The 13,840-nt window shown below is 57.4% G+C and overlaps 1 protein-coding gene across 7 annotated transcripts in view; it reads left to right on the forward strand.

The window, feature by feature from the left end:
• The window catches only part of SEC16A (SEC16 homolog A, endoplasmic reticulum export factor), a 31,095-nt gene continuing 17,255 nt past the window's right edge, over window positions 1-13,840 (forward strand). For 3 of the 7 annotated variants that reach the window (XM_065928072.1, XM_065928073.1, XM_065928071.1), the window contains exons 1-5: window positions 498-680; window positions 4,432-8,052; window positions 9,603-9,733; window positions 12,099-12,196; window positions 13,359-13,485. In XM_065928072.1, coding sequence (XP_065784144.1) covers window positions 4,501-8,052; window positions 9,603-9,733; window positions 12,099-12,196; window positions 13,359-13,485 — 3,908 coding nt within the window. In that variant the 5' untranslated portion in view covers window positions 498-680; window positions 4,432-4,500. Of the gene's footprint in view, window positions 253-497; window positions 681-4,431; window positions 8,053-9,602; window positions 9,734-12,098; window positions 12,197-13,358; window positions 13,486-13,840 lie in introns of those variants that run through there. The other 4 variants (XM_065928067.1, XM_065928069.1, XM_065928070.1 and 1 more) reach the window with 3 other exon arrangements.

Consider the following 13,840-nt stretch of genomic DNA (forward strand, 5'->3'; position numbering starts at 1 on the left):
CTTCGGAAGTCCAACGGCAGGACGCGAGGAACGCGCCTGCGCCAAGGCGCCCCTCGGGTTCTCGGAGCAGCCCGGTAGCCGCTCTCGACCGGGGTACCTGCTGGCGTCGGCCGTTCAAGACTGAGCCTTTCCTTGGGTTTGCTGGAAGCCTCCCGACTCTTCTCACATCCTCAGGCCAGAAGAGGCCGGGAGAAAGAGCCAGCATAACCTGTGCGACGTCCCAAAGCGGTGCTCGCGCGCCGGACCGGGCAGGTGGGCGAGGGGCGGGGCCCCAGGGATGGGCGGTGGAGAACGGGGGGCGGGGCATGAGAATGGGGCGGGACTGGATGCGGCAGGGGAAGGGGCGGGGCCTCAGGGGTGGACGGTGAGACGGGGCGGGGTTCAGGGGCGGGGCCATGAGAATGGGGCGAGACTGAATGGGGCAGGGGCGGGGCGGGGCGTCCCGAGGGCCCCTGCGAGGGGCGTGGCGCGGGCTGACGTCGCTGTCGGACACGTCGGCGGCGCGGAGGCCGCGGCTCCCGGAGCCGGATGTGCCAAGATGGCTGCCGCTGCTGCCGTGTCGGCTCTTGTCGCAACCGCTGAGCTGTCTTCTGCGCGCGGCTCTTGAGGAGCCGGTGTCGGGGGTCGCGGAGGGGCCGGGCAGGAGCCGGCCGGGGCCTCGGCCTCCCTGCAGCGCGCCGGTGAGGCTCGGGGTTGGGGCGGAGGGAGGCGACCGGACCGGGCCCAGCCCGAAGCGAACGGGAGCGTCTCCGGGGAGCCGCCGGGGGGCTCGGGTGCAGGCGCCGGGAGGTTCGGGCGGGGGCCTGTGGGCCGAGCAGGCCAGGAGGCCACCATGAGTGCTGACGTGGCCCCACATCTGCACAGGCTGTCGGATCAGTTGTGTGGACCCTGGCCGTTGTGATCTCGGTGTGGGGTTATGCTGGAAAGGCTGGAGGAAAAGCCAGACCTGCAACTCTTTAGAGAGTAGAAACATCTCGGGAATTCTTTTCACAGTTTAGCGTGCCCTTTGCTTCGAAGGGTTCGCAGTTTGGTTTCTGCTGAGCCCTGCCGGCGATGAGGTACATTGATATTTGAACCGAGGAACTACTGCCTTGTTGCGTCTATTGATAATCTCGTGGGGAGGTCACCTAGATGTTGCAACCGAGGTCAGGCGCTGTGTTTTATATCAAGGGGCAGAGGAGTGTGTCCACTAACCTTCGCTTTCTGTGATGAAAGTATTATTGTAGAGCGTCTTGGACGTGAGACCGCCACCTAAAATCAGTTTTGCAGTTTTACCTGTAAAGTTTTAAATTGCTTGGAGGCTGGGTTGCTTATTAAGATTTTGTTTTAAATACATTCGATGTAGAGGTTAACTGGAAGGGTGTTTCCCATCCCCGGAAATGGTTAAGAAGCAAACTTGAGTCACAGACAGTTGTTCCTAGGGTGATGCCTGTTCAAGTGTCTGCACTGCACACCACCGCCCCCCTCCAGCAATGCTCTTTCTTAGTGTTCTGGGTGCTCTTGTCTTATAGAGATCCGGCAAGAGGCAAAAAGCCCTTTCTTGTTTTTTGTGACTCATATACCTTAACAGCAAATTACTGCAGTTTAAGTCTCAAAAGTTTTCTTTAGGGTAGCGTGTAAATTTGAATATGGTTCCCTCCTGCCTCTGTAAGCATCCTAACTTAACATCAGGGTGTCCTTTCGGCTCTTCATTGCTTTCGGCAGTGTTTAGAAACCCCCTTCCTTTTCCCTAGCATCTGGAGGTTTGATTCTGTACTCAGAAGAGTCGGGGTCTGTGCTGTCTTTGTGCCCGGTGTCCCTTAGTCTTGAGAGCTATGTCGCGTAGCAGTCGCCTCAAGGGCAGGGCCTGGACTCCCAGGTGCTTCTTGGAGCTCCGGATGGTTTACACGCTCGTGCTTGAGGCGGCTCCCTCGTGGGAGAGATGTGTGCTTTCATTATCTCAGTTCAGTAGCCAGGAAATTTATATTGAAACAGGTTGTGCTTATTTCAGGTAGATCCAAGGCAGCTTAATTGAAGTGCTACAGTTATGAATAATGTATCTTTAGGAAGATCAGCTGGTTTCTTTGAAGCAGTCTGCCATTTTTAAAGTTAGATGACCTGAGACTACAGAATGACTTACTGGACAGAATGAAACTCCCTGTAGTTGAGATAAATGATATGTGCTTGCATTGTTTTTCTGCTGATGAATAAAAGATCAAAAGAATAATGTTCACGGCAGATGGTTCCAAATGAAACAATTTATTGTTGAAAAGCTTAGTTGTCAGGGGGAGAGAAGGGGAAGCTACTTTGTAGGGAAGTGATAAGGTCTGCTTATGAAGCGATCCTTAGGAATTGAGAAGATAATGCTAAGAAAGTTTCTGCAAGGAAAACAATTGAGTATAAATGTTTTGTGAAATTTAGATTCAGATAAGATTTCGCTTGTAAACAGCTGTAGGAATTAGGGCCTCCCAGAATCCACTGTGAATAGAATTTCATAAGATTAAACCCAGAAGGGACTTTGAAACCATCATTTCAGTTCTCTCACTTTATAGATGAAGAAATCTGGTCACCCATGGAGCAGTGGTGCGGCCAAGCCATTCAGCTGGCACCCAGTCTTTTTCTCACCGTGACATTTGAGGAATTAATCCTGTGGGCCTATCCTTTGTATTTTGATTTTTAATATATGCTCTTTAGTGTGATTGAGGGTTTCCTGCTGAAGCCTTCCAAGGAGGATGCCATGTCTTTGTAAGAGGTCCTGGGTGCCTCCCTTTCACATATAAAAGGGAGAGGCTCTGCTCTCCTCCCCTGGGTCCTTGTAAAGCTGAGCTGTAAGTGTTCTTAGTTTTAAAATGACAGCTTAGAACCAAAGGAAGTCCCTGATGCAATTCTTCATACATTTGATTCCATGAAATTTAAGTGTCAGAGTGCTTGTCTGTTGGAAAGGATTCCCTGTTGGCCGGGGATAAGACCCATGTGCGAGCAGTAATTGTAGCGGATTCATAGGGTAACTTTTGTTAGGAAATGACTTTATTTAATGTGCATTCATTCACTTTTTCTTTTGTGTGAATTCTTTTGTCCAAGGACAGAAACATTGTACACTTGCAGAAACATGTAGATTACACTGCAGCGTCCTTCTGTCATTTCTTCCTTTGGTATCGCCTTTTTTTTGTGATGGGCTCCCCTTAATCCATTTGTGAGGGTGTCGCTGAGGAGAAGGGCTGACACACAGAAGAGGAATTTGTAAAGAGACGGTACTTGGATTTTTGTCTCAAAAGTGCAGGTTAACTGTTCAAGATTATACTTAGTATGTTTTACTGAAAAACAGACAACCACAAAAAACGCCGTAAAGAGGATTTCTGCTCCTTTGTTTTCCGTAAAGGGTTTGTGGGCCCTCTTCTTGTCGCTGACAAGTTTTGAATGAACTTAGTTGGTCAGTTTTAGCACTGCTTTATGGTTACTTGGGATTTTTATTCCAGGCGTAGCTGTTACAGCTCCGGTCATCAGGCGCAGCTTGTTTTGCTGGTGGTGTGCAGCCAGTCACAGAGTGGAAAAGCAGACACTTTACAGGCGGGGAGAAAAGGGTTTTTGCTGCTGCTGAGTCCTTCAGTGGTGTCCGACTCTGTGTGACCCCATAGACGGCAGCCCATCAGGCTCCCCCGTCCCTGGGATTCTCCAGGCAAGAACACTGGAGTGGGTTGCCATTTCCTTCTCCAATGCCTGAAAGTGAAAAGTGAAAGTGAAGTCGCTCAGTCGTGTCTGACTCTTAGCGACCCCATGGACTGCAGCCCACCAGGCTCCTCCATCCATGGGATTTTCCAGGCAAGAGTACTGGAGTGGGGTGCCATTGCTTTCTCCAAAAGGAGTTTTAGGTGCATATAATTCAGATAGTTGTTATTTTGCAGCTTACATTATTCTGTGCTTTATAACGCTCTTTAGTTAAAATGGAGGAGCAGGTTTGTAACTTTTGTTTTCCTTTCCAAATGTAAGATTAACTTGTGTGAAAAGTACGGTATGTGGTCTTAATTGAGGAAGTGGCTCTTTCCGGACCTAGTGATAATTTATTGGACAATGTGGAGGTACTATGTCCCTGGTGCTTGGTGTTAGGTTCTGCTTGGTCCCTGCCAGCTTGTTGAGGGCATCGTGGAGGTGGTGGGCATTCCATGTGGGTATGGAGCTCGGTTACATAACTCAGTTTCACAGAAGGGCAGTGACTTGTCTGAAGTTGCTCGGCTGGCTCCAGCGCGGCCAGCCTTGGCGTCCAGGCCGGTGTTGTCGCTCCCCGGATAGCAGTCCTCCCAGGGATGGGTGAGGGGTGGGTGTATCCCTCAGGACTTACAAGATGCAAACTGATCTCCTGCTTTTTTTCTTCTTTCTCAATTTTCCTGATTGTAGCCAGGACTTTGAATAAATGAATTTTATGCTAACTTTTTTTTTCCTTTTTTTCTTTTTCAGTTCAAATTAAGGAAAACCTCCCTCCTGCTTCTTTCTGCAAGCAGTGTCTCATTGTGCAAGAGTTCAGTCATGCAGCCGCCGCCCCAGGCCGTCCCGTCTGGCGTGGTTGGGCCGCCTCCATCCGGGAGTCCTCAGACCATGTTCTGGTCTAACAGCCCGTACAGGAGGCAGGCCGGCAGTCACACTCCGATGGCCCCGATTACCTGCCCACTGCAGCCAGTGACAGATCCTTTTGCTTTCAGCCGACAGGCTCTCCAGAATACATCGCTGGGCGGCTCGTCTAAAAGCAGCCCGCCCGTTTTGCAAGGCCCAGCCCCGCCGTCATCCCTGCCACGTGTGGGTCTGCCTGTGCCTCACACAAACGCCGGGGATAGCGCCCAGGGGCCCTACGAACCTCTGCCGGGGCCTCCACTGCAGCCCAGGGCAGACGCCAGCCCGTTTCCCGGGGTGCCGGCCCCCTCGGCCCCACACGGGCCCGAGATGAACAGGAGTGCCGAGACTCCTGGCCCAGAGCCTGAGCTCCTGAACGCGCCGTACCCTCCACAGTACATTCCAGGAGTGGGGTCCAGCGGCTCTCGCGGGGGCCTTCTGCAGGGGCATGTGCCTCGGCCTGACAGACCCCTGAGCCGGCCGAGCCCCCCCGACAGCACCGTGCCCCCAGCAGCGCTCCCTCTCCCCCCTCAGCCCCATCAGCAAGTGCCTGGGCAGTGGGGGCCAGGGCAGGGAGGCCCGCGGCCCCCAGGTCAGCATTACTGGCCTGGCCCAGAGGGAGCCCCGCAGATCCCAGGGCCCCACGCCTCCAGCGTCACCCTCTTTCCCCCTCCATCCAGCCTGCATCAGCGTCCTGGCCACGAGCAGCTCGGCCCCCCGGCATCCTTGCCAGGACCCTCGGCCAGTGACGGGATAAACGAGGCTGTCTGCCTGCCCAGTGAAGACCACTCAGTAAACAGCTTTGATCCAGAGAGCGCGTTCAGGCAGAATTCCAGAGTTGGGAACCCTCGGGCAAACCAGGAGCTCAGGTCGAGTCCTGGAGTGAACAGAGAGCAGCTGTCAGGCCTGGCTCCTGTTAACCCGCTCACTCAGGAAAACAGCCCGGAAAGCCACTCGCACCACCCGCCGGGGGCTGGGGGCGGCTGGGCCCCTCTGGAGGCGGGCTCGGGCGCACTCGCCATGTTTTTCAAAGGAGGAGAGACAGAGAACGAAGAGAACCTCTCGTTGGAAGCAGCAGGCTCTGCCGGGCAGGCCGACGTGGATGGTTTCTGCCTCGGCCTGCTTCCCGCACACGTGGGCGTGGCAGGCTCTTACCAGGCCTTTCCCAGAGGCTCCAGCAGCGAGCCCGCGCAGCTGGGGGGAGAGCCGCTGCGTTGCTTCCCGCAGTCTGCGGGCAGCCCCCACGAGAAAGCAGCCTCTAAGGCGGCCGCCGCGCACCTGTGGGCAGACACGGCCCGTGCAGGGTCTCAGTATGAGAACATTGAGAACCTGGAGTTCGTTCAGAACCAGGAAGTTCTGCCGAGCGAGCCCCTCAGCATGGATCCTTCCTCCCCGGGCGATCCGCTCAAGTGCGGGCCTCTTCCCGGCCCGGCTGGCCCCAGGCTTGGTGCGGTGGGCCCTGCGGCTGGCGGGGGCCCGAATCTCGAGGCCCTGGATATGACAGCGCACTCTGCACGGTCTGACAGTGCGTCCTCCAGTTACAGCAGCAAAAGCCAGCGGGGCCTTCCAGGTGTAGCCAGGCCCCATGACTCGGGCACCTTTATTCAGCAGGAAGTGGGGAAACCTGAGGATGAGTCTCCAGGGAGGTTTTTTAAGCAGATCGATTCTTCTCCTGTCGGCGGCGAAACAGACGAGATCACCAGCCAGAACTACCATGGCAGCTTGTCCCAGCCCTCGACCCCAAGCCCCCCAAAACCTACGGGGATATTTCAGACGAGTGCAAACAGTTCTTTTGAACCCGTGAAGTCGCACTTGGTTGGAGTAAAACCCGTTGAGGCAGACCGCGCCAACGTGGTGGGAGAGGTGAGGGGGCCTGGTGCCCCCCAGAAGCAGCGCAGAGGGGCCGCTGGCTCGCCTGATGCCGCCCCTGGCAACCTGGAGCAGCCCCCCGACAATATGGAGACCCTCTCCCCGCCGCAGCTCTGCGTGCTGCCTCTCGCTGCACCCATGGAGGCCGGACAGGGGCTTCTGCAGGCCGCAGGGCCGGCCTTGGAAACGGTGCTGCCAACACCCGAGAAGAGGTCCTCGACCAGGGTGCAGGGGCCTGTGAAGTGTGAGAGCCCTGCAACGACCTTGTGGGCGCAGAACGAGCTCCCGGATTTTGGGGGCAACGTCCTTCTGGCCCCGGCGGCTCCTGCGCTTCACGTGCCAGCAAAACCTCAGCTATCTGAAGTGATCCAGCCCCCAGACGAGGGGATGGCAAGGCAGGTGGGCCCGGGCGTTCAGAGTGGGGATGGCCTTGGTGCTTCTGAGAACCTGGAGAATCCTCCCCAGCTGGGTGAAGAGGAGGCCCTCCCACCGCAGGCTGGCCCCGGCTATGCCAGCCTGCTGTCCTCCCCGTCCACTGAGTCTTTGCAGAATCAGCCCGTCTTGATCGCCCAGCCCGATCAAAGCTATAATCTGGCTCAGCCTGTTAACTTTTCTATGTCCTTACCAAATCCTAACGAGAAGACTCCGTCCTGGAGAGATTCTTCGGTGGGAGATAAGCCCGCAGTCAGCAGCCGGGCTGCCGGGGGTGATCCTGGAGAGAATGTACCTTTGTCTGGGATGCCAGCAGGCGCTCTCCTCTGCTCGCCTCTGCCTAACCATCTGGCCCAGAGTCCTTTTCCACAAGTTTGTGGTATCTATGACATGGTTTCTAATCAAGCTGCTAATTTGCTGGTTCAGCCGCACTCTCATCCAAAGGCCTCGCTTCCGGAAGGTCAGAAGGTCTACAGCGCAGACAGCGTGCCTCCTGAGGGGCTGCCCAGTCCTGCGGGGGGTGCAGGCCTGATGTTGGTGCCGCCTGCAAGCAGCACCTCCGTGCCTGACAGCAGCAAGCCAGGCGTCTGTGGCGGTCGGGACGTAGCTTCGGGAGCCCTGGACTTCACGTTCGGTAGGACTTTGGAAAATCCTGCAGGAATGTACAGCCCGGCCCATGCGGATGGCCTGGCCTCTGGTCAGCAGACCACTGCCAGTCATCGGCCACCTGGGCCTGGGGCGAATACCCCAGACCGTTTCTATCAGCAGGTGATGAAAGAGGCTCAGGATCAGCCCCGTGCAGAGAGAGCCCAGCAGGAGCTGGCACCGGCACCGCCTGCTCCGCAGGGGCCCAGAGCAACGCTTCCGGAGCCTTCCACCTCAGGGAGCCCCCCAGTGCAGGCGCAGCCTCCAGACCCAGCACGGCCCGCAAGCCCAGCTCCTGCTGACGCGGGTCAGCAGCTGCCGTCCCGGCCGCCTCAGTCCTCCAGCGCCTCTGTCGTGTCCACCAGCTCGGGCCCAACGGCCCCGCGGCCCGACCAGCAGTGGCTGCAGCCCCCGCCTCCTGACTTGGCATCCTACTACTACCACAGGTCCCTGTATGACGGCTTCCAGCCCCCGTACCCCTCCCCGTACCCGCCGGATCCTGGCCCAGCCCCCCACTATTACCAGGTAGGGGCACGCTCTTGCACGGTGGAGCGCTCTGACCAGTGGTCTCCTCATGTCCTGCTCCGTGGCAGGGTTCTGCGGTCAGTCCTGAGGGGACCCGTGGTCCTCCTGCTGGCAAACGCCTCTTCACGAGCTTCGTGAGCAGAGTGCTCCCTGACACAGCTCGCTCTGGGGAGCACAGCCCTTCTGGCGGGCCGCGCTGCACGTGCGCACGCTTTAGTGGGGAGGATGACTGCTTCATTCTTGCGTAGCACAGCGTGCCCCAGCTCACGTGAGAAAGGACCCTCGCTTCCTGTCCCGCCCACCGGCTCGCCGCAGAGCCAGGGTTCTGGGTGGCACATTTTGGGAAACTGCAATAGCCTCTTGAAGGTTCTTTATGGTTTTAACATAAAAAACGTATGCAAGAAGCAACAGGAAAGCTCTAGTCTTTTAAAGCCCTTCTTTAGGATAAAATCATTAGGGTAAGAAATTTTGGGTGTAGTGCAGATGAGACAGTGAAGAGCAGCGGCACTGTGTACACGTTCAGGCACCTGGCCACGGCAGGGGGTGCGGCTGTGCTTCTCACCTCTCTCCGTGGGGATCCAGGCCCACGAGTGCTGGTTAGGTTCTCCTTAATCCTGCTTTAGTGCGGTCCACGTGGACACACCTTTGATTGTCTGCTTGTCAGCATCTCATGTCCTGGCCCAGCATTGCCACAGTCCACGGAGGTAGAAGGCTTGTGGACCCTGGAGTTTGGAGCCCCGTGTCTGATGTGGGTGTGGACCCCACACTGGGGGCCCCACAGTCAGAAGCAGCTGAGGGAGCAGAGCTGTGGTGGCCTGGGGGCCGCCTGGGGGTGGGGCAGCCTGAGGGGCTTCGGGCGTCTGTGTGTGCATGGGAATGAGTTACATGCCTAACCCCGAGACCTGGGAGTCTGAGAGCCAGGAGGAGCCCCAGAGACTTATCTCCATGGAAGGAAGTGACGCTCTGCAGGAGCCTAGGGTGGGCGGGCGGAATGTGGAGGCCCGAGTCCCAGCCGGCACCGGCGCTGCTGTGTGGGAGCCCAGCCTTCAGCGGGAGCCGGGAGTAAGTCCACGTTCCATGCTGTCTCGTCTTCCGCCAGCTCTTGATAGAGAATCAGGCCTTGAGACAGGAAAGACAGGTCTGGCTCATGCCTGGATCACCCGTCTCTGCTTCAGGTTCCAGCATGGCCGTAGGGCCATGGGGCTGCTGCCTCTGGGAGGGGCTGAAAGCCTCGTCAGGCTAGAGCGCGATCCTCTGTCTGGGGCTGCCTGTGCCCGCAGGACCTGTTCCCAGGGGACCCAGATTCTTTTGGTCACTTGAATTGGTACCTGAAGTGGGACCCCCAGATTGTGGGGTCTCAGCACCTCCACAGGTGAGAAGCAGAAGAGAGCCCTTGAGGCTCACCTTGGCATGGCCCGCTGCCATACGGCCGTCTCCTGAGCCAGGCCAGGCTGTCCGTCTTCAAACAGGGCCATCTGCAGAGCCTCACCTGTGCAGTGAGAGCCGTGCGAGGTGCCCGGCGTCTAACGACAGTGTCCCTCTTTCGGCAGGACATGTACGGCCTCTACGACCCCAGGTACGGGCCCTGCAACAGCGCTGCCTACGTGGACCCCTACCGCTACCCCGAGCCCGAGCGGCCCAGCTCCCGGGCCAGCCACTGCTCCGACCGGCCGGCCGCCAGGTGATGGACGTCTGTGTTCCTGGCTGTGGCGGTAGCTTAGTGATTTGGAAGAGACTGTGTTTGCGAAGCATCATAGAAACCTTGAATGTGTGTGTGTGCTTCATGGGTGTAGACAGACTGTAGGCTACATCTTTGAGTCAAGCGGAGCCCGCTGCCGCAGCATGGTCCCAGGCTTATCGCCGGGTGGTCTTGGGCAGGCCAGACCCTGGGCGGGGCCACAGGAAGGCCCCTGCCCTCAAGCAGGGCTCCCCCGGCCTGGGCAGTGGTCCTGTTGCCGGGGGCCCACGTGGCCGCTTCTCGCCCGCGGAGGCTCTTTCCCATGCTGGTTCCAGGGGTGCCCAGGCCAGGCAGGCTCAGGCTGCAGCATGGAGTGGCCTGTTGGCAGCAGCAGCCGCGAGCCTGGGCTGTCTGCCTGGCACTGCCTCGGTCAGGAGGCTCCCAGCGAGCGCGCGCTCGGCTTTGCAGTTACAGGCAAGGCATTTCGAAAGGTCCTTGGCATCACACCTTCAGCTGAGTAAAAATTTAAGCAGATCGCAGTCCTCCCACTCAGAGGTGTCAGTGGGTTAGGGTGCAGCCTCGCCACCTGCCACAGTGGCCTCGTGTACCCAGGCACCTCGTCTTGCAGGGCCGGGTTTCTGCAAGACTGTGAGGCTCCTTCAGCTCGTGATAGACAGGAGAATGGTGCAGGGGAGGCGTGTCCCCGCCGCGCTGCAGACTTCACGGCTGCTCCTGCTACTTTAAGTCCTTGGTCCCAAGCTCATCTGGAGAACGAGCTGGGCCTGTCCGGCCGGACTCCTGTCCTTGCGGAAGGATGCGCTGAGCTTCGGACCCCTGCACTCTGGGTGTTCGGTGGGAGGCCGTGCCCATGTGTCCCCGGGAGGCGAGGCTGGTGTCACACTGGGCGCTCTGATCTGGGAGAGCAGCAGGCAGGTGTATCCTGGAAGCCCTGAGAGGCGAGGGAGGGCGGGGCCAGGGCACAACTCGCCGTTCGTCTCCTCTTCCAGCCTGCAGGCTAACCCGAGGGGCCCAGAAGAGCTGTGGCTGTTGTAGGTGACCGAGCGGAGGTGGGCCTGGTTACCTGGCAGAGGTCTGTCGCCCAGCCTGTAGTGTCCAGGCCCCTCTGCGTCCTCACTACGCCCTTGCGGAGAGGAACAGTCTGCTGTCTCCTTTGTGTGTGTGTTTGTGTGTGTGTGCGCGCGTGCAGGCCTGTGTGTGTGTGTGTGTGTGTGTGTGTGTGCGCGCGCGCGCGCGCACGTGCAGGCCTGTGTGTGTGTGCGCGCGGACGCGTGCAGGCCTGTGTGTGTGTGTGTCCGCACGCGTGCAGGCCTGTGTGTGTGTGTGTGTGTGTGCGTGCGCGCGCACGTGCAGGCCTGTGTGTGTGTGTGTGCGCGCGCGCGTGCAGGCCTGTGTGTGTGTGTGTGTCCGCACGTGTGCAGGCCTGTGTGTGTGCGCACGCATGTCCAGGCCTGTGTGTGTGTGTGCGCGTGTGTGTGTGCGCGCACGCGTGCAGGCCTGTGTGTGTGTGTTGAGCATCTGTGTGCTGTGCTCAGGTGGTCACGATCTAGGGGAGCTGCTGGAGGGGAGAAAGTGCCCTGGGTGTCCAAGTGGAGTCCTTGCTGCGGGTGACTGGTTGGGTGAGCAGCAGGGTGGCTGTGTCCCGCCCTGCTCCTGCTCAGGGCGTGTCTCTGGACCCCCGTGGTGGGGCTGGCGGTGCCCGAGTGCTGACCCAGGGCCCCCAGTCAGCAGGTGCTGTTCCCGCAGTGGTGGGGGGCCACTCTTTAAGGGCAGCTGCACCCCGAGTGAGCCATTCTCAGGGGTTTGCAGTCACAGTTTAAAAATCAGAAGTGCTATTAAGTCCGTCCCAGGATCTTCCTGACCCAGTGGGCCTGGTTCCGCCCGTCTTGCAGTAAGAGCCAGTGGCGCTGGGCAGTCAGCTGGAACGGACTCGGGGCCTCCTCCCCTCTCGGGGGCACACAGTCATGGTTGGGGGGAGGGTATTACAGTCAGGGCTAGCTTGCTTTCTGTAGCTCAGTGCCTTTTGCTTCTGCTGAGCGTGGTTGCAGAGCTGGGAGAGCCTGCTTCAGCATTGGTGCTGATAGGATGGATTCCTGAGCACCCCGAGAAGGGCCAGTCCTCTTCTGCTGAACGGCACTTCCGGAGTTGCCTCAACAGCTAGACTTTTTGCTTTATGGCAGGGAGTCCCGTAACCTTACTGTCATCACTGGTTCGTATCTCCTGATGGAATTTTCCCCCAACCGAGGCGTTGTCACAAACGCCTGTGGCTCTGGGTGTGTTGGCTGGAATCTTGTCGCATGTTAAGAAGCCTCTCATCTTGTTTTTTAACAGCACTGTGTGTGTTTTTCAGGCAAGCGTATCCTGAAGGTTACTATAATTCCAAAAGTGGATGGAGCAGTCAGAGTGATTACTATGCAAGTTACTATTTCAACCAGTACGATTACGGAGGTAAGTTCAGAAACTGTCATGGGCTAACCACAGCAGACGTGTGTTCAGACCTTGGTGCAGCCAGGCTCAAGGCGGCGGCAGGATGATTTTTCTTAGGAAACTTTTCCCTTTTATTAGTCGTATGATTTTATCCAGTAGCCAAAGTAGCTGAAAGTAATTTGCATCTAGAAATAATTACATTACTGATAAACTTAGTCTCAGTAGTATGTCTTTGTTTTCTTTGACTTTTTAGCAAAGCATAATTCTCGGTAGGTACAATTGATTAAACAATCAGTTGTTACAATTGATTAAAATGAAGCAAGGGGCCGGCGGCTGCCTGCACCAGTCACGTGTGATGTGACAGGGGCCCTCGGGTTGGACAGAGCAGACTGTGGTGGCTGTGCCCCCCCCCTTCAGGCGCCGCCGCTGTCAGGCGGGCTGTGCTTCTTGGCGTGCGTGCCCTGAGCAGCCCCCCAGGTCCCCTTGCCCGGCTGTGGTCAGAAGCAGGGTCCCGACCTGCAGCCGTTTGTCCGCGACAGCCACCTGCTTCCCCGTCTTTCGGGGTTCCTCCTCCACTTTGTGTTTGCGCTGCTTTATGCATAGTTCTGCACGTGTTTGCCCAGAGCGATACGTCTGGATTGTTTATCGTGTTAGTTAACATGCTTTGGAAAAAGTCTTTTAATTGAGAGCATTTCTTAGGTTTTTGCTTACTTTTCACTGAGGCGTGGTTGCTTTAGTGTTGCGCCTAATGCCTCCTGTACCCAAAGCAGCTCAGGTTACACACGTGTTGGTCCTTTTTAAATATCCTCTTCCGTTATCATTTGCTGCAGGAGACTGGATATAGCTCCATGTACTATGCAGTAGCACCTTGTGGATCCATTGAGAGTATTTCCTAAAGCTCTTTGGACTACATTAGAGAAGAGAGATGAATGAAATTTTTTTAATCACGTGTTGAGAGAAGGGTAGCCAGTGGCCTTTACGGTCACAGTGGAGGAAGACGCCCTGGGTGCTCTCATGCCTCAGAGCTGACATTCCCCAGGGTCGTGCTGCTTTTCGGGAGGGGAGTTTCGTTCCTCCCAGAGGCTGGGAGCATCCTTCAGTCCTGGGATGGCCTGGTTTCTCCAGTGCTAGCCAGAGGAGTGTCTTTTTCATGTTGTACCAAGCTGTTGACCTCTTGCTGTAGACCCAGGTCGCTGGGATCGGTTCTACTATGGTTCTCGGTTCCGAGATCCCCGTGCCTACGACCGGAGGTACTGGTATGATGCTGAGTACGACTCCTGCAGGAAGGAGAACTATGCCTATGGGGACAGGTGGGTAGAACCAACTCCGATACGGAGGGCAGGTCGTGAGTCAGCCAGGCCTTCGCCCTCCGGTCCTGATGTCTGCTCGAGAGCTGCGGTCACATCTGGCTCCCGGGGACCCACCACTGTCAGTGGAGGGGGGTGAACCAGAGGTCCTTTCTTTGGGCTTTTGGAGGGGAACTGACCTTAGAACAAGTGCCGGGAGTCACTTCAGCCTCCTCTTCGCCCGTCCTTGAGAGGTGCGACTGCCTCGGAATGGACCCCCCGGCCTGTGTCTCTTGGTCTCAGGCAGGGCCTGAACTCACTGCAGGGCCGTGGGTGCGGTGACCCCGCTACAGCGTGGGCTCTGGCGAGTGTCATTCCT

This window comes from Muntiacus reevesi, chromosome 3 (assembly GCF_963930625.1).
Source record: "Muntiacus reevesi chromosome 3, mMunRee1.1, whole genome shotgun sequence".
Classification (NCBI taxonomy): Eukaryota; Metazoa; Chordata; class Mammalia; order Artiodactyla; family Cervidae; genus Muntiacus; species Muntiacus reevesi.